The sequence below is a fragment of the Lissotriton vulgaris genome, chromosome 4_1 (assembly GCF_964263255.1).
Source record: "Lissotriton vulgaris chromosome 4_1, aLisVul1.2, whole genome shotgun sequence".
In the NCBI taxonomy this organism is placed as follows: domain Eukaryota; kingdom Metazoa; phylum Chordata; class Amphibia; order Caudata; family Salamandridae; genus Lissotriton; species Lissotriton vulgaris.
Window position 1 is genome coordinate 1,286,671,438 of NC_141691.1, and position 20,626 is coordinate 1,286,692,063.

At 46.8% G+C, this 20,626-nt stretch overlaps 1 protein-coding gene across 2 annotated transcripts in view; it reads left to right on the forward strand.

Annotated features, from left to right (window-relative positions):
- The window catches only part of ATP9B (ATPase phospholipid transporting 9B), a 2,364,768-nt gene that overhangs the window by 1,749,169 nt on the left and 594,973 nt on the right, over positions 1–20,626 (forward strand). For both annotated transcript variants that reach the window (XM_086965515.1, XM_086965516.1), the window contains exons 12-13: positions 9,639–9,799; positions 11,383–11,525. In XM_086965515.1, the coding sequence (XP_086821641.1) occupies positions 9,639–9,799; positions 11,383–11,525 (304 nt within the window). The remainder of the gene's footprint in view (positions 1–9,638; positions 9,800–11,382; positions 11,526–20,626) is intronic.

Here is a 20,626-nt window from a genome sequence, read left to right on the forward strand (position 1 = left end):
TTTCTTTCGAACAATTTAATCTCTAGATTATCTAAGATCGGGGCCTCGAAGCTACCATGAGGTGGCCAACGAAGGTCGCCGTCCTTCTTCGTATATTTAATCCAGTAATCGTTAAAGGTAATTGGGCCTAGCCCATGTTTACTATAGAGCTCATAAGTGGGAGTTCCAACCGGAGGTATCGGACACGAGTCCTCCAGTCGGGAATCTGTACCACAAGGTCTGAAACAACTAAACAAAGTACTGCGACCAGGCATCTTGCACACTAGCCGAGTTTCACAAACTTCAAGGGTTACGGGATTTACCAAGTCCCAGCAAAGAACAAAACCCTCGGTTTTTGGCGGCTGCAGTCGTCAAACAACACAACAAAGTACGCTAGCAAAGTGTCACCGACAAAAACACTCACACAGCGTTAACAACAAAAACACTCGCTAAAGTGTCAACAACCAAGAACTCTGGGAGCGACCCACAAATACTTAACTCAAAGATCGATGGCGTCACCAGGAAGGCCCGTCAGTCGTCTCGCTCTACCAAGGTCTACGCCAGGCGCCAAAACAGGTCTACAGTCAGGGCAGCAGTCCGTCGCAGCCGTCCGGAGGCGGGAATCTTCGCGGGAAAAGTCTTCGGGCCACTTGTTTCGACAACAGGATCGATGAAGCGGAGTGCACCTTCCCTCGGAGATTTCACACGAAGTTCCTCACGATCGTCGGGCTTGGACCGGTACCACTGATGCAGCCCAACGTTGGGCGCCAACTGAAGGACTGGGTTCTTTAAGACCCAGCGGTGCCAGGGCACAACACCTGAAACCTTCGTGGGTAACCTGCTCCGGCGTACGAATCACAGAGACACGGGACACTTCCTTCGGCGTCAAAGATTCAAGGTTTATTTGCTGCAGGGAACACAGAAGTCACGACAAGTACACCACGTGCAACTTGGGGAGACTGCTTCAAATTGGTTCTGTGGATCGCTCCTTTTATACAGTTTTTACCCATAGGACAACATGGCACACAAAAGTTTACAACCCGGTTCTCACCATTATCCCCCAGAGGGGTCGCTTTGGTCACTTTGAAACACATGAGGTCCGGAACATAAGTGCGGAAACATTTGGCGGTTCCCGACTATAAAAACCCATCTTCCCACCATTAGCAAATTCCAATCAGCAGTAAAATAGATCGAAATAGGAACAAGGACAGGTGCAGAGGAAGAGGGAAACAGTGGGGAGATCGGAAAGGGTGTAAAAGGGGAGGTATCGGGAAACACGAGATACAGGCATCAAAGGGACGTGCCTAATGAGATGCACGGCTGAGACAATAAGTCCGTGCGGCAAGATGAGCCTCAAGCGGCGCCATCTGCCTTACAGTAGCATCCCCCTCGTCATAAAGACACTCACAAAGAACATGTGTCTTCCGCAAATATCTTGGGAGTCCCAGGGTCGCGAAGCGGACAGCGTCCGTTCGCTGACTACTTGAGGGCAAGAGACAAAATGGATGCCGTATCTAAGATGGAACCCGTGGGTACAGATGAAAAACCCACATAACAAACGAACGGTTTAAGTTAGCACAGCGAAACTGCGCACACTTACTAAACTCGTCATTTGCGGTTCATAGATACCAGACTCGACCATATTCGTGCGAGTCGAAAACACCACTTACAATTGTCACGGAACCTCAAGGGAACACTGTCTTCACGCCCCCACTGATAAAGACAGTCTTTGATGTCACCTAGGTATACAGTGCATCTCTTGTCACTGAGAAACTCTAGACTACTAGTTGCTGTGCCTTCCATGCTCTCCTAGTGTTGTGAATAGAAGTAGACGTTAGGGTGTTAGGTTTTGTAAGACATTTGAAACATGCTAGAAATACTCATTTTATTCTTGTTAGTTATGACGTGTCTGCTTGCTGTTTTTATAATATTATGTGTAGTTGTTTTAGATGTACTGAGAAACAGATCATTCCTGTAGTAATAAATAATTTTACTTAAGTGTTCCTTCTTCTTAGTACAGTTTGTGTGATATTATGAATAATGAAATAAGGTGTGTGACTTATTACCGCAGAGACCCTGATCCCTTTATGGGATTGTTAGTAACCCAAACGCAATGCCTCTATTCAACTGCACATTGAATAACGTCTTGCTGGACCACAGTAACCTGTTTTGCACATTCATCGCTGGTGCATTTGAACCAAGTTTACCCATGGGTGGGAAAGCGTACCTTGTAGAGTTACGCCAAAGTTGTACCTTACACAACAATGCGTACCTTCTCAATGGTAAAAATGGGATTTACCACCTGTGAACAACCTTGAACACATATCCATTCAAAGTGGTAGTTTCAGCCACTCCCCTCCCAGGTGGCATAATGCACACACCTTAGTAATGGAAAACAAAAGCATTATTGTTATCATAAACTGAATTGCATATTTTTGGAGTTTGACCCAGAAATATCCTCCTGTTTCAGAATTCATTTTGAATCACTGTATGTTTATCAGTAGCGGCTGGCAGGGAATGGCAATGGTGAGGCGGGTGGTGGGTGATCACTGTATGTTTATCAGTAGCGGCTGGCAGGGAACGGCAATGGTGAGCGGGTGGTGGGTGAGGGGGGAGGCATTACAACATTTTAAAAAACACTTACCTCCTCAACGCTTCTCGAGCACTAAGCCACCTCCCCCCACGTCGTCCTTTGTCGTCTCTCTGCCAGAACCAGGAAGCACGCAGGACCCTTCTCCTAAGCCAATCGCAATGCTGCAGCATTGTGAGTGGTCTGAGCGCCGTGAATCGGCGCTCAGACGGGGAATGGGTGGCTGGGCATGTTCCCCACCAGTCTCTGTAATGCATCTTGGTGGGGAATGTGCAAAGTGCGGGCCAGCCAAACAGTCATGCGCTCTTTGGAGTGCAGCAACTACTCCTCCTCCCGGATGTCACAGGAGTCCCAGCCCTGCCCAAACTGGTTGGATAAAAAAATTATAATAACAGAAATAACTTCTGTTATTAGCTTTTTTTTACCACTGTGCCGCGAACAGTGGGGCGAGACTCCTTCACCTTAGCAGAGGAGCCGCCACTGATGTGCATGTATATTTTGAAAATGTATGCCATTAAGTAGTGCAATGTTTACGTTTACACTAAATAGGGGCTCGTGGTCCACGCATTAAGAAATAATGTATACATTAACAATGTCAGGTTCTTATAAATGCTATAAAAGAAGCCCTTGGCTTTCATACTGTGGAGAATAGGCAAGCATATTGTACCTGGACATTGTGCATTTGGCTTAATTTACTGTTTATAATTTGCAACACACATGTAGGGCTCTGCATACTTCCACTGAAGTGCGGTTATTGTGAAATATGAATGAATAACGCACAAGCATACATCCGGCATAGGGACTAGAATATCCTGGCAGTATTATCCAATCATTGTCCTCATTTACATATTTGTATTGCAGAGATGCAGTCTGAGTGATATAGATATCGTTTGTGGTACTGGTGTGTGATTATAATTGTGAGATGTAATCAAGTCATGATCTGCTCGTGGTATTCTCTTCATGTGATGTTGAAACCACATCTGACGTGCATTAGTTGATTACACCGTTTTGTAACTATTCAAAGGCATATTAATTCCGGCCCTTATACGCCTTTCTCTTCTACGTGCTAATGTGACAATTTTAGTGAAGTTACTCACATGGCATAAACACACTAATGCAATGCGCGTGTAAATAATGAACTGCAATAAAATACTATTCTTATGGTAAAGTCATATACTAAATCCTGCCTCCTCCCTCTCATGCCTTTTGTATCAATTTAGTATATGCAGCACCTGTGCCAGTACATGGTCTTATGTAACGTGTTTCCCTGCTTAAGGGGAGCAGCGAGTTCATTTACAGCTAGGTAACATGGGCAGTGTGGCTATTCAAGCTACAAATACATAAATATTTGTGTTGTATTTAAAGGTCGAAGGCTTGCCGAACTCTTGAAAGAAGGTGGGAGGAAATGCTTGCTATCCTTGTCTCTAGCGGCCCATTCAAGGAGGAGGCTGCATTAGTCTTCATGCTTTGGAAAGGTATAGCTGCTCTGAAGTAGCTACATAGAAATGTTACATTTAATGTTTTTTTTTCTGCAAGTGGCAATTGCTTCAGAAGAAACCGTGTATTCACTTCTGTTTTGTCTAGGCTTTTATAATCTTTCGCTGCCTTGATGCTAGAGAAAAAGTGTGAGGTAGTGGGCATGCATATTGTAGGACAGTGATTCTTTATTTTATTACAGAAAAGACTAACTCTAGCAGGCCAGATTAAATCATTCCTTTCACTTTTTAATGGGATTTGGATGAATAGAGTAAAATATGCACTTTGCATTCATTGATAGCATCTTTAAGTTGAGGTAATTGAGTCTTTTTTCCCTGACTGAATGAATAATGACTTCATCTGATCCTCAGCGAGGCCTGAAACTTAGGCCGCCTTTGTCACTGCAAAAGGATCCGGGCTTTGAAACATGCTCTACTTCCCGGGCTTAATTTTTCTTCATTTTAATCCAAAAACCTATTTTTCTCAATAATTCAAGCATAAACTATGTACTTGAAGGAGCGGAAATTGCCAGATATTTGTCTTCGTTGTGCCGCTTTTTAAACGCAGCTGATAAATCAGCGTCCCGGTTCCTTCGTGGCCTGGTTCTCAAGGGAAGGGAGAGAGAGCCCAGGCACAAGGAAGAACGCTGGAATTTTCAGAACTATTTAAATATAGTTTCTTTTCAGCCTCCTCCTTTATCTGTGGGGATGTTGTATTTTCCCTTGTCTTGAAGCCAATGCATCGCTATACAAGAGCCCCTTTGAGGAGGGTTTTCGGCGTTATTGTTGATATAATTTTCCCACACGCTTTGCCAGCGCTGTCATCCTTCTGATGATCTAGGAAACACAGATCACTGGTAGAGGAGGTGATGTAAATATTGCTATTCAGTAAAGTTTAATTTATCATTGAAAAACAAAGAGGTCTATCCTAATGTTAGATATATTGTGCTTATCGTTTGTACCATTCGCATTTGTTAATACCTTATTTTCTCTGCGCGGTCTCACTGTTACAGAAAGATAAACCATAGTATTAAGTGTCAGCCATTTCCTTGGCACAGTTAAATAATAAGAAAGCCATAGCTGGGGCTGTGACACCATTTTACTTTTGGTAGTAACATTACCCCTACATTCCCTTCAGATTGGTGCAGCGCTTTTTACTCTCTGGGTCACTTTTTTTCATATTTTTTTCAGATTTTCTGTTGCTATCTTCGCCCACATATTGTGCCTCCTGAATTTTAACTGTTGAAGAAGCGTACCAGAATATTTACTGATGACTAGAATAATAAAGTTTAACTTGCTATCCTGGTGTGGAGGAGGAGGATCATGGCTGCCACACATTTAGTCAGGCAGGCTCTTCTGGGCTCTTAGCGGTTGCTCAACTGTCACCATAATCCTACTGTAATCTAGGGTAAAAAGCTATAGCACTGTTTGGTAGACGCTTATCCGAAGGAATCGCCATGTCTCAGGCTGAATAGCACCTGAGTCGCTTGCTGGGAAGAAGTCCCCACCTATTGACAGTTCATAACCCACCTGCCCCCTCCCCCCCCCCCCAAATGGTAGACATGGCCGAAGGCTGAAAAGGAAAGCAAAATAAAAGGGCAATTGACCTCTGAGTGCTGATAGACTGAGCCTGAAAACATTGTTACCTGGGGAGAGTGAGCACAGCAAGACTACCTTGTGGGGTGGAGGTGAGAGGCAGTAGCAGCAGGTATCATCGTGGCGGGGTCACTGCCCGGTTTTCCTCAACCTGCGCCACCCCGACGCTCACTCACCAGTACTTCTGTCCGCACTCCTTGTCATGCGGCTACCCCTGTCCCTATCGTAACGGGCACGCTCACCAGTTGCATACTCCCTGGCAACCACTATTCACAATACCTTAGCCCTGGCCCGGCGCCCTTCACTTCTAACCAATGGCCTTAAACCCTTTGTTTTCTCATATCGGGTTGCCTCATATCACGCAGCTTGATCACTCTCAATGAGCATTGATACCCGAGTTTGTTTTAATGGAGGCCTTCGCCCCACAGTGGAATAGATTCACAACATCTGTCCTCTTCAATTCTCATCGTGAAGCACACTGAGCTGCTTGATTTTCACGGAGACCTTGTGCCCCAAACTAGAACAGAATAACTCTATCTGTTCTCCTCCACTATTCTCTCAAGCTAGTTCACTGTGCACTTCCCTGGCCGCTGCCTCCCACTCCGGCATGCCCAGTAGTTTGTATCAGGATTGTAATCTTTAATCTCGCATCTATACGTACCTTAAAATTTCCTCTTTTGCCTTCCTTCCCCCCTTTTTCTTTCATAGTTTCACAGGCACTAAAATTCAGGGTTGTAATAAATTTGTCCTGATGATGATCCTGGTATTGTTTTAAAAGGATCAAAACGTTGTCGACTTGTTAAAACAGCTTGCTCTTTAATCTAATGTGATAAAACAAGTGCAATAGCTGTTGTCTCTAAGCTTGTCTTAACTATTTGTATTTTTCAAAAGCTACTTTTGTCTTGCCTGAAATGTTTTCGTCCAAATGTATTTGTTTTGTGTTTTTGTAGGACGCAGGATTGTGTCCCACTTTATTGTTGTGTTCTTATTTGTTTTTGCGTTGATCATTCATTAAATTTACTGTCCGGCTGGACAGCATCAATACAGCACTGACTCTAGTCGATATTACCCACAGCCCTATTTTTCTTTTTATAAGGACCACTGTTTTCTTATAATAAAAAAGGGGGTCACTGCTGAGGCATGTGAAGGACCTGCATGCATTGGAGTGGCAGTGGGCTAATAAGGAGGGACATATTGCTGGTGACCTGAAACCAGAATGCAACAGACAGGCCTGAATTCCATTGGGAAATTTGGCGCACACTTGAAGCACTAGTTGTGTACCTTGTATGGCAGAACCCCCTTTGCAGGCCACCTGCATTGCATTCTCCAGTTTAGAGAGAAAACCCAAATTGTGCTCCGCCAAATAGTGTACCATAACTGAGAAGGGCCTGCATATATTGGAGTGGTAGTGTGCTGAAAAGGAGGGGATGCTGCTAGTGACCTGAAGCCAGAATGCAACAGATAGGCTGGAGTACTACCCCTCTTCTTCCTCTGACTTCTAGCAGCATAGTTGAGTAAACTGGGGAGCTGTCTGGCAGCTTTGAGACCAGGGGTTTACGGAGTGCAAATGCTCATTTTGTCCTTAGATAAACCTCAGACTTTTTTTACTGCTCTGCTTTCAACTAATTTTTTTTTATATTTCTTTTTTATTAAAACAAACATCAGCATATAAAACATTACAGTGGGTCAATTAAGGCAGCTGGGCAAGCGTCTTAGGAGCTTTCAACTAAATTTAGTTGGGAAATTTGGCATGCACTTGAAGGACTAGCGGTTTTCCTGGTGGGGCAGAAACCCCCTTTGTGGGCCAACTGCATTGCATTCCCCCCGTAGAGAAAAGCTCCATAACAGTGCTCAGCCAAATAGTGTACCATAACTGAGAACTCATCAGCGAGAGAAAAAAACTGCAGGGCAAATCTACTGTGACGCATATCCTCTTTACAACATAAAGTGCACAGTAACAGCATACTATGTCCATGTCTTAGACTCACAACCTTTTCTTTTCACTAGCTCACATGAATTTATATGTTGCTCTTGCAGTCAGGTTAGTGACAAATGTCTTGCAGACTGTCTCTGCTGTATGTGCTGTTGTTTACCAAGTAGTTCCAGAGAACTCCACTTTCAGATCATGGATTGCACGTTGAAAAATCATAAAGTAGGAGAGAAATTTTCAACAGTAAGCCTAAACTCTGGAAACTGGGAGCACTGCTGGATAATCCAGATTTATTTTAAGGGCACTCTGATGCGGTAACAGTTATTCAAAGTTTGTCAGTCTGACCCTGGAGAGCGCGGCGGTCCAACCGTCGTATTACGAGTTGGGCAGATTGCCTTTGCAAAGACCGTGCCTGAACCACCCGCACCGCCAGTAGATCACTGGGTTTGCTACTGTGGAAAGGCAACCACCTTAGAGCGGTACAGGAGAGCTGCACCACCGTCCGTATTATGAGTTGCCTTTTCCACAAGCTGACCACGACGGTCCGACTGCCTGCTTCAAGGTGGCGGAAACAAAGTATATGGAGTGCGTACTCGTCCCTTTTTTGTTCTTCCAGGCAGAGTCCGACGTGGTCCCCTTTCTTCAGGTTCCCCCTTCACAGCAGGATCTTCACCCCGAGTATTACGACCCTGTTTGCGACGATCTACAAGTTAGTCCATTTAGTACCATATACCATTGCCAGGACTGGCCCCATATGGACTAGGGGTGGGTGGAATTTGCCTAGTCGCGCTACGCAAAGCTCTGCGAAATGGTAAAAAATCTGCGCGAGCACGCAAAAGGTCAGCGAACACGCAGAATTGCTTGTTCCGCTCGTTCGCGATGCTTTTTTCCTGTTCGAGAACGCTGTTTGCGTGCTCGGGGAGAAATATCTTGCGAACACGCATTTTGAAAGCGTGAACAAGCAAAAAAGCGAAGCCGCGGATCGCGGAATTACCCTAATTCCACAAATTCCGCGAGCGCAACAGAATTTACCACCCAGGCCTAATGTGGACCAGACTTCGTCAATGGGTAGATGGTATATTTCCATATGTATCATGCATATGTGTGCATCAGACACATATGCAGTCGAAATGCACACACAAACATCAATATATTTGGAAAAAGTATTCACCACCTCTGCAAGATCTCTGCATCCACACCGCCAGCACTGTGGTCAGCTCATAATACGGCGGTCTATAGACCACCAGTGCTGTGGGCTACTGGCGGGCGTGGATGAAGTTCTCGGGCGGCCAGACCACCAGATTCATAATTAGGCCTTTAGTCTGAGGCTTAGGGCCCGATTCCGATCTCGCTAGGAAAACCCTCCATAGGCCTCAGATCCGGTAGGCTTTCTGGGCGAAATGTGCTCTGGGAGTCCGCACAAGTGAGTACGATGCAGCTGTATGCTTACAGACGCAGTTCGCTCGGACTCCCATTGAACTCTATGGGAGCTTTTGTACAGAAGCGTATACAGGCTCCCATTGCAAAAAGGGTTGGGTAAAATCATACACCCTGTGGCGGGCACCCCAAGGTGCCCCCCTCTCTGGGCATGCCTGGATCGGTGGAACTCATGGGCACACCCCTGTGACAGATTCTGAGCGTCCCCTGAAGTTCAATTCCGGCAGCCGTTTTGGGACAGTTTACAATGAGGTCAGTTTGTATTAAAGAAATACTGCTGTATTGTCATACATGTTAATGCTGTGAAATGCAGTCTGGTCATGGGGGAATGATTGCATTGTGAACAATACCAATGCTGTCGAATTCCAGTTGAAAGTAAGTAGACTTTTCCTAATGTCTTAAGTAACATGTTCTGAGTCCTCTTTTCCTGTTCTAAAGGAACAAGCAATGGAGATGCTGAATCATTGGGTTGGGGCACTTGTGACTCAGCAGATTTGATATTGTCCATTCTGACAGCCTATGGCTCAATTGTGGGTCATATAATAAGAATTAATTTTGTTCACAATCCGTTTTCATGCACCCAATCTACTTCAATTATAGTCCTGCATTAATGTCTTCTCACTTGTTCTAGGTGGGCTTGCTGGACCTTGAACTGAATCAACTGACCAAAGCCTTGTTCTTAGCTCTGGTTGCTCTTTCTGTTGTGATGGTCACTTTACAAGGATTTGTGGGCCCATGGTATCGGTACCTGTTCCGGTTTCTTCTTCTTTTTTCCTACATTATCCCAATCAGGTACGTATCAGAATCCAAGAAAAAATAAACCTTTGATTTTAGTGAGTACGTTTTTCCTCACACTGGCACTCCATTAATTATATGAGTTTATCAGGAAGCAGATGGAAAACAGACCAGAAAACCTGCTCATACTACAAGGATCCCTCTGCAGAAAGCAATAGCCGTGTTTCCACGTGCAGTGTTCATTTTACTGTTTTATATCATGAATGTCTTTAGAAGGAAACAATCTTACTCTACTGTTTTAGGGTGAAATATTCAGAAACAAACCCCGACTTTCTGCTTGCAGTTTTTGACTTCTTTCAGGTGTTTATTTTAGAAGAATTCTTCATGTATGTCATCAGAACTAGTTGAAAAGCAATTCGCAATGTAATTTAGAGCTATGAGACTATGGCAGATTCGGTAGTCACTAATTACCACTCCATTTGTCGGAGTTTGCAGAAGTGCTTAACTGTCCTCTGAGATTTGCCGAAGGTGTTTTCCATGATTTAGACATCACGCTCATCATTCCCTGGGTTGCTCTTGACCATCAAAAGAGAAATCCGCTCTTTATTGAGATTTGTTTTTCCTCTGCCGTGCATTTTCTTTTGCTTTCCATTTATCGAGGAAAGACACAATGATACAAGTGTTTCCACTCACGTACCATAAAAACAGTAGACTCTTAAAAGGCCTCATGTCAGCAAAAACACAATGAGCCACTTGTGCACAAGGGACAAAACAACAAGGGAGTGATTGGCATGGTGACATAAAAACTCATAACACTGCTGCCAGTGATGGCGGCACTACTGTTCTGAGCAAATGTCTGTGTTCCCAAGGGCCTGTTCAAAGAAAGCCAGTCTGGACATTTTATGCTAAAGGGACTCCAGCCAAGGAGACACAGAGTAGATTAGAAAAATATTGAGACATTAACTTGCTTAATGTGCACTATAGGAATAATTTTTAAATATTAGATTGTATTTTATCTTATGATTTTGTGTTACTCCTTGTTTAATGTATTTAATTGATTTTTTTTATATATATGAAAAACAGTTTTTAACTTTGCATTCACCTGGTGAATAAAGCATTTATATACTATCCATTGGCGATTGCGATAGTTTGTATATAAACGAGGTGTGATTGACATTTGATTGTCCTAGTATGTTATTGAGGAGTCCCAAAGGGAGATTTTTATGACTTGATGTTTGTTAGCATGATCCGGTTTTGCTGTATGACCTTCTCAATTGCCACTGTGTTGGGGTTAGCAAAGGCTCATGCCGAGGGTGGCACACGGCCTGCAGTTTGGGATGTATTCCCCTTTGCATTGATGCTTGTCTTGTCAGGTGCGGTGTGAGAGATGTTTGAAATTCTCAGCTGATTGCGTGTGTGTGTATTGAAAATGTTGTGAGAATACAAATGTGCATTGATCGTGAGTACTGCTGCACTGCTCTGAGCTGGTCAAGAAGAACAACTTGATTCTGCTTGATGATTGCGCTGCCCACAGATAATGTAGTTGACTTATGCAAAGTTATAACTATAACTAGTTGAAAGATCATGATATATAATGTTTGTTTTTAAATTCGTACGGTTTGGTTTTATGATTTTTACAGCTTACGAGTGAACTTGGACATGGGCAAGGCGGCCTATGGCTGGATGATTATGAAGGACGATAACATTCCTGGAACTGTTGTTCGAACCAGCACCATACCAGAGGAGCTGGGCCGCTTAGTGTACTTACTTACTGATAAAACAGGTGGGTACAATGGAGTTCCCTGTTTCTCCCTTTCTTGGAAATGTTTGTTCCTTTCAGTCGGATAGATGTAATGTTCATGAAGAAAACATTAAATGCGAGCCATTCCCAGTCAACAGAAGAGGGTTTGCGTCGGGCAGCGTACCCAAAGCAAGAGTGTCTGAGAGAAGGTAGTGCTGAAGACTTGGATTGTCAGAGGATATGCACAGATAGTTTATACAAGAGATAGAGTTATAGAGTTATTTGAATAAAACACCAAGGGTTATTATGTCCATCAATCTGCACTCGTGCAAAAATTATCATCTCCGTTTTCCATTCACATTATCAAGTCTGTTCTAGTAGTGCTGTGGTGATCTTCTCCCAAATTTCTTGAATGCTGTTCTAGCAGTTAGATATATTCTTACTGGTAGAAAACGTCTCCTAACATGTAATCTGAATTTCCATGTCAATTTAAATCCTTGTGTGCTAGTATTTTCCTTATTTTGAGTCTGCTACTAATTCTGTTTGGGGCCAGTAGTTCAAGTTTCCTTTCCCAGCGGTTATACGACATTCATGGTAAATCTACGTTTCCAGGGGTTTCACCCAGGTATTTGGGAATTAATCTGTACTTTGAATTATTCTGTACTGAGAATGTGAAGAGTGTTAACATTTTACCAGAAATTACCGGAATGCAGGTGGCACGCTCCTTGTGAGGGCAGGTGGCATGTGGCTGAATGCCACTATGTGAATGTATTCAGAACACTCCTGCCGCACAGACCACACTGGCTTTTCTGCCCTCGCGATCAATGGGACAGTTGGTCTGCAAGTCTTTTGTACTGTCCGGCGACAAGGCCGCCAGCAGAACAATGGAGTACAATATGGAAGGAAGGGAGTCCTAATTGGGCTTCTTCTTATGCCTCGCCTATCCCTTAGGTTTTACGAAGGAGGTCTGGAAAAGTCTTTCAAATAGTTGTGCTATCTAAGAAAACAATGCAAGATTACCACTCCGAGATGAAAGAAGAGTTTTTACCTGTGATGTTAGTTCTAGTTAAAATCACGGCTCAGGAAGCATCTACAAGGGATGGATGCATAGCTACTCATTCGTTCCCTTATTTTTCCTCACCAATTTGCTACTATTTTTGTCCTGATCTTTGATAGTTTGGAGCTGGATTTCTTCTGATTCCTCTTCCTCTCTAATGTCAATAAGAGCTTTGTGCCTTGCTATTCAACCCTACATTAATTTGCATTTACAATCAAGGGATAATAGATTGCCAAGGACTTTAAAAAGTTTTTTTTTACCCTTTGTGGTTTTTCCTACTATCTGGGACCCTCTACGGGAGATACTTGACACCTTTTATGTGTGCTATTACAGCGGTATAAAAGAGGGTGGTGATGGACGGAGCATCTGAACCAATCAAACACTCACACCCAGTCAACAGATCTGGGTTTAATCAATCGCCGTTCTTTAGCCCACTCTGCCACCCCAGTTCAGACATCGCCATATGCAAATCAGTCTGACCCTGTGCCTCACGGGAACAGTCCAGCCCGAACCGCCAAGCCATGCCTTCCCTGGACCGGAAACAAGCTACCGAGGACCGGTTTCTGTCATTACAGCCATCTTCAGCCAGGCTTGCTTGAATCCAGTGGCAAAGTGTGCTATTACATACAGGGTGGCACCATGGCTAAGGTGAGAAGTTGCCCTTCCATAGAGCCAATCAAGAAGGCTAGTAAAGGGGCACATGACCAAGGAGCTAAAGCAAACTGGCATGTTAAGCTTGAGCTCCTGCCACTGACAGTGGAAATGGCAATATCCTGTAGTATCATGGGCATGTAACTCCCCCCAAAGCACACGGAGCATCTGTGGAGAGCAGTTGGTATGCCTGCTGAAAGTTTGAAGATGACAGACACCCTGTGGAGAATGGGCGTGTGTTGCCAGGCTGTCGGTCAGGGGGCAACGGCAAGCCGACTCAGGGATAGTGGCGATGCTGAGGAATTGAGCGCACCGGGGCAGAGGAGGGCCTCCAGATCTAGGTACTTGCCAATCGGAGATGGGGAGGGCTTCCTGTTTCCCTGCGGACATGTCCCTCTGACTGAGGGGTGCTGAACTCTGGTGGATCTGCTGGCTTCACAGTGAGGGTCCGGCACAGCCTTCAGCAAGAGCCAGCGGAGAACTGGTTGGGTGAGGAGGGGATGATCCCTCCCAGAAAATCCGAATGTGCAGTCGAAGTGCACATAGTGAGAGGCTGGCGACAGATGACTCACCCCCCAGCTGGGGCTGTGGCTTGATGACCCTGTGATCCGCACATAAAGGCGATAGCAGCTTACTCCCTTTGATGAACCTGGTAACAAGCTCCTGCAAGCCTGAACAGGACAGGGCTCTGAGAGCAGGCTGCCCATGGGGTAAGCAGTTTGAGTTGCTGAGTGCTTGAATTCCACTTCCCACAATATTTAATCAGCGCAACTGTGCCATTGAACGCTAGGAGACCATTGACGGTGACAGGCGCCACACTGCTGGAAAAAGTTGGCATTGGTGGGGCGTGCACCTACCACCGAGTGAAATACCAGTATTTGTAAAGCGCACAGCTACCTCCGAAGTGGTGTCCCGGCGATGGGGGCCCTCGGGAAGATTAAGCGAGCTATTGCCCAGAATCACATGGTGCTGGGCTGACCTGCCGCTGGTGCCGGGGATCGAACCGTGAGCCCCAGATTCCAGCATCAGTCGCCCTGCCATCTGTGCCACACCTCTTCCACAACCAAGATGGGCAGAGATAAACCGTAGCGCCAAGCCCAATCTAATAGGCTTGAGAAGTATGCTGATAGGAGCGATCAGACACAAGAGGACCCTGATCTAAAGGCCGGCATAGCAAAAGTAGTTAAGATTCTGTGCTTAGGGAATTACTGTTGACAGTCAGAGAGTCGAGATCAGCACTGGGAGGCAAAATCGACACAGTCACCCTGGCTATTAACCCAATGAGAGCAGCCTTCCAGGAAATGTCAGCCAAGGTTGGTGTAGCAGAGACTAACTACCCTGAACAAACATACGGACTCAATTAAAACACTTGATTCAAAAGTCCGCCACCGGGTGGAAACAATAACATATCTACATGGAAGAGCGGAGATTGAAGAAGGGCATGCCAAAAGAAATATCATTCATCAAGTAGATCTCCAGTAAAATGTGAAAAGAAGGAAGGTAGAAGAGTTTGTTGAAAATCTCACCAAAACGATGACAAAGGCTAAGGACTTATCCAACCATTTAGAAATCGTATGAGCACTTGGCGTTCCAGGCATACCACCCAAACCAGGAGCACGCTCCAGACCAGTTGTTACTGGAGTCCATATTTTCAGAGAACGGAATACAATCCTGCAGGCTGCTTGCCTTCAAAAGCCTCGAGCATAATGAAAAGCAGAGAAGCCCTGACATATATTAGTGACAATACCCGGTCTGAGTCACAGGGGGCAATGGACACTGAAACATTGGAATGTAACCTAGAGATGGAAATAACAGAAGAGTGGATGAACAAACATGCTAATAATGGCTTCTTTGAAAAGATACAATGGTTTAACACTGGATGAAGCCAGAGGTGGGAGAAGGGTGCTGGATGCCTTGAACACGGCCACTGACCTAACCCACCAAATCATCGAGTGACACGACTCTGCTGTGGCAGTCAATTTGAAAACAATTCAGGTTTGATGTATTAATTTCATGGGGTGACAGACACCTCAAGCATTAGGGAAGTGTCTAGTCCAGCATGAGGTAGTAGGGAAGGAGTTTTGAGGTTGAGATTGGGAGGGGATTTTGGTATTTTAGGACAAGGGTGTCACAAAACATAAAAACGAGGTAGGAGTGGGATTCATGTCACGTCATGAGTACAGGGATAATTAAGAAAGAACTATGTCCATGGAAAAAAACAACTAAATTAAGCCTCAGGATCCTAAAATGGAATGTCAATTGGATGGGGCATAAAGTGAAATGAGGGAGTGTGACTAGATTTCTAGCCCGGCATGTTGCAAACTTGTTATTACTCCAGGAACCACACTTGGTATGCAGCAACTGTGGGTTCTTAGGTAGGGGGAGGTGCATGGTCCTAGCCCACTCAATGCAAGTTTCAAATCTGTCTCTTGAAGGGGGTCCTGGCCTGTAAAACAATGCCCATCACACTTACATAGACCTGGACAGACCTTGGAGGCCAGTTGCACAAGGGGGGGAATGGAATGGAGGAAAGGTTTCTGGGATTTCCCCCTTTGGCTCCAGTCAATGGTGCTGTAAAAAAAATGGTAAAATGGATTATACAGTCGCTGGATACAGGTTTTGCAATGGAGGAGGGACTTGTATCTCACATTGCGGACAGTAGAACCTTGGCTGCCACTCTCCCTGAGAATGTGAATAAGAGGCTTTTTAACTCTGTGAGTGCTTTAGGTGTGGCTGACCAGTGGTGATTGTCCCATTGTGGTGTGCAACAGTATTCCTATGCACCGGGAGGAATGTGAATACTATCTAGACTGGGCTACTTGTTGTACCACTGATTCAATAGGGCCAATACACAGACACACATTTTCTGTGAGAGGGGTTTTTGACCATTCCCCTCTCTACACAAGATTAAACACAAAGACACCAATACGGAAAGTAGATTGGAGACTGGACCCCTGAGGACTGAAACACTGGTAAACAAAGAAGCATCTGATAACCACAACAGAGCAGTACTTTACAGAAAATATATAGACGGTGGACTCAGACATGGTAATCTGGGAGATTTGCAAATCGGTTGCATTAGGGACACCTCATAGCTGCCTCTGTAGGGATACAGAGAGAGAAAAATAAGACAGCACATAATATAGAGCAGCGATTGTACAGGGAGCTTCCTCAGGGCCTGTAAGGGAGAGAAACGCGTAGGCTGATCAACTTCTTTCACGTTGAAATCAATGAATTCTTGCATTCGACAATTTCTGTACAAATAAAGAATGGACTGTTTCTAAAAAATACTTAGTTTATTTTGGACTTCATATTTGTGCGCCCCACCTAAGCTTAAAAAGTACTGTTTGATCTGGATTCACAGTGACGCCACTCAGCAGCTGACGTCAGGGGTAGCGGCACATATATTGATAAGCTTGGAACTGGGAGTTAGGTGCGGCAACCCTTTGGTCCGCTGCTGCTTTTCTTATTTAAAAGGGAATCTGAATTCATAGAAGAATTTAATGAGGAGCTCTGACACAAAATAGCACTATCCAGAGAAGAATACAGTTAGTAGAAAACAATGTGAAAGCTTTACACTAGGCGCAGTAACATAAACAGAATGGTGTGGTCAATAGGGCAGGTAAACAGCTGGCACAGGTGGCAAGATGGGAGGAAGGCCAGAGTTGGGTGCACTGGGTTCGGACACCTAACAGAAAGGTGGTGAATACGACAACTGCAATTGGGCAAACCTACGCTACCAACCTTGAAGAAGTATACCATCCCCAGAGGTAGCAACTCGCTATGGGAAATAATGCGGTTTGTGAATGATATGCCCACATCTCACCACCCGAGAGGGCAACACTCAACAAACAGATTGAACCAGTGAAGTGGCAGAAGCCATTATACAAATTAAGAGTGAAAACCCCTGCCTATATGGACTACCACACACAATTTTTAAGTGTCTTGGTGCTAAAATGTGCACCCCCTACACTTTTTATGATAGATAATGGTGAATATAGGACACATATAGGAAGCTCTTAAGAGAACTTAGAACAATCAATCAATCTATTTGTAGAGTGCACAACTTACCCATGAGGGTCTCAAGGCGCTGGGGGGGGGCGCGGGGGTGCTGCTACTACTCGAACAGTCAGGCCTTGAGGAGTCTCCTGAAGGCCAGCAGGTCCTGGGTCTGTCGTAGGTGGTTCGGGAGGGTGTTCCAGGTTTTTGCGGCGAGGTGAGAGAACGATCTGCCACCGGCGGTCGCTCGGCGGATGCGGTGGACGGTGGCGAGGGCAAGGTCAGCGGAGCGAAGATGGCGGTTCGGGGTGTAGAAGGTGATTCGTTTGTTGAGGTACACTGGTCTGGTGTTGGGGAGAGCTTTGTGAGCTTGGGTGCGGAGCTTGAAGGTGATCCTCTTGTTGACGGGAAGCCAGTGCAGGTCTTACAGGGGGTCTGTGATATGACTGTGGCAGGGGATGTCGAGAATGAGGCGTGCAGAGGCGTTCTGTATGCGTTGTAGTCGTTTCTGGAGTTTGGCTGAGGTACCTGTGTAGAGGGCGTTTCCGTAGTCCAGTCTGCTGCTGACGAGGGCCTGGGTGACTGTCCTTCTGGTACCGGTGGGGATCCATCTGTAGATCTTGCGGAGCATGCGGAGAATGTTGAAGCAGGAGACAGCGTTCACTTGCTGGGTCATTGACAATGCGGAGTCCAGGATTTCTCCAAGGTTGCGTACATGGTTAGTGGGAGTCGGTACAGTTTTCAGTGCTGCCGGCCACCATGAATCGTCCCAGGTGGAGGGGTGGATCTGATGATGAGGACCTCTGTCTTGTCCAAGTTCAGTTTCACGTGGCTGTTCGTAATCCATTCGGCGATGGCCTTCATTCCTTCGTGTAGGTTGGTTTTGGCGGTGGTGGGGGACGGATCAACTGGGTCTCGTCGGTGTATGAGAGGATGTTGAGATTGTGCGATCTGGCGATGTTTAGCGAGCTGTACCATGTAGTGTTGGGCTGAGGGATGATCCTGGGGGTACGCCGCTGATCGTGGTGTCTTTAGATCGGAATGGGGGAGGCGGATACTGTGGGTTCTGTCAGTGAGTAAGGAGGTTGTCCAGCCCAGTGCTTTGTCGCGGATCCCTGCGTTGTGGAGGCGTGCGTGGAGGGTGTGATGGCAGACGGTGTTGAAGGCGGTCGAGAGGTCCAGGAGGATGAGAGCCGCGGTTTCTCCATTGTCCATCATGGCCCTGATGTCGTCGGTGGCGGCGATGAGCGCTGTTTCGGTGCTGTGGTTGCTGCGGAATCCGGATTGGGATTGGTCCAGGATGTTGTTAGTTTTGAGGAAGGTGGTCAGTTGCCTGTTGACGATATTCTCGATTACTTTTGCCAGAAACGGGAGGAGGGAGATGGGCTGGAAGTTCTTGAGATCCTAGGGGTCAGCTTTGGGTTTCTTGAGTAGGGTGTTGATTTCGGCGTGCTTCCAGCTCTCCGGGAAGGTGGCAGTCTCGAAGGAGCTGTTGATGATCTAGCGGAGATGGGCTGTGATGGTGGAGCTTTCTTTGTTGAAGATGTGGTGCGGGCAGGGGTCGGATGGTGAATCAGAGTGGATGCTGTTCATAAATTTGATGGTGTCTTCGTCGATGACGTGGGTCCAGGAAAGCATGGGGTTGATGTGGCTGGGGGGCGGTGAGTCTGAGGTGTCAGTGTCTGTCGGGGGGGCTGGTTGCTGAAGCTGTCGTGGATGTCTGCAATCTTGCGGTGGAAAAAGGTGGCTAGGGAGTCGCAGAGGTCTTGTGATGGCGGGATGTCGTAGGAGTTGGAGCTGGGGTTGGAGAGTTCCTTCACAATGTTGAAGAGCTCTTTGCTGTTGTGTACGTTGTTGTCAATGTGCTCTTTGAAGGAGGTCCTTTTGGCTGTGTGAATGAGTTGGTGGTGTCTGCAAATGGCGCTCTTGTAGGCTGTGTTGCTGTCCGGTGTCTGTTCGTGGTGCCACTTCTTATCGAGCCTACGGCAGGCCTGCTTGGATGCCTGGAGTTCGGCGGTGAACCAGATGGCTTTTCTGTTGGAGCGTCTGTTCAAGGGTTTCTTGATCGGGGCGAGAGTGTTGGCGCAGTCGTCGATCCATTGCCTGAGGTTGAGGGTGTCAGTAGTGTCTGTTGGTGGGTTTTGGGTGAGGGTGGTGACTAGCTGGTCTTCGGTGACTTTGCTCCAGCTGTGGTGGGGGGCCCGTTGTGTGCGGTAGGTTTCTCGAAGGTGAAGTGGACGCAGCGGTGGTCGGTCCAGTGGAGTTCGGTGGTGTGGCTGAAGGTGACGTGGTTGCTGGCTGAGAAGATGGGGTCGAGCGTGTGTCTGGCGGAGTGGGTGGGAGTTGTGACGGGCTGTTTGAGTCCGACGTTGGCGAGGTTGTCGAGCAGGGTGGTGGAGTTGCTGTCATTGGTGTTCTCGAGGTGGAAGTTTAGGTCTCCGAGGAGGATGTAGTCCTTGGACGCGAGTGCGTGCGTGCTGACGAGGTCGGCGATGGAGTCGCTGAACTGAGGCGGGGGGCCGTGTGGTCTGTAGATGAGGGAGTTTCTGAGGGTGGTGTTGGGGTCGGTGTGGATCTGAAAGTGCAGGTGTTCGGCGGTGATGAGCGTGTCGTCGTGCTGGTCAAGATTCTGAGGGTGTTTCTGTGGACGTTAGCGATTCCTCCTCCTGTCCCGTTGGTGCGGTCCCTGCGGGTGTTCTTGTAGCCGTCAGGGATAGCTATGGTGATGTAGGGTGCCGAGGAGGTCTCCGTCTGGAAGGCGACAACTGGGGAGGTGAAGTCGAGTAGGTCCCAGAGTTTGATGGTGTTTTTGCAGGCCGAACGGGTGTTGAGTAGAAAGCATCGGAGGCTGTTGCGGCCTACCCCAGTGGGCGTGGTGGTGGTTTGGAGGCTGGTGTAGCTGCAGTTCCGACAGGAGAAGGGCCCATGGGTCCGCTTCGGGGTGGCCCGGATGCAGGTGTGTGATCGGCCGGCGTTGAGTGCATGGAGGGTGCTGGCGTCGTAGCGGTGTCGGGTGTTTTGTCGCTTGCGGGGGCCAGGGGGTCTGGCGCTGGGCGCAGTCCAGGCGCTGACGGGCACAAACGGGCTTGCCTTAGGTGCTTCTTCGGCGCGGCCGCCATAAGAAGGGGAGGTGGGAGGGAGGAGGATGGGAGGCGGGGGCAGGAGCGGGACGAATGGGCGAGTGGGGGTCGGGCCGCAGGGGATGCAGCAGCGGGAAATGAGAGAGCAGAACGGGCAGAGAAACAATGCAAGAAAATACAAGGAATAATAAACAGAATACAAGCACCATTTAACAGAATACAATAAAATGCAGAGTGCAGAGTCAATACGGAAGGCAGACAGGAAAAGGGGCAGGCCTACCACTGGCCACCAGGGATAAGGTGCAGGTGGTAGCCTGCGGGTGGAGGAGGGCCTCGAACTCACTGCAGTGGCAGCA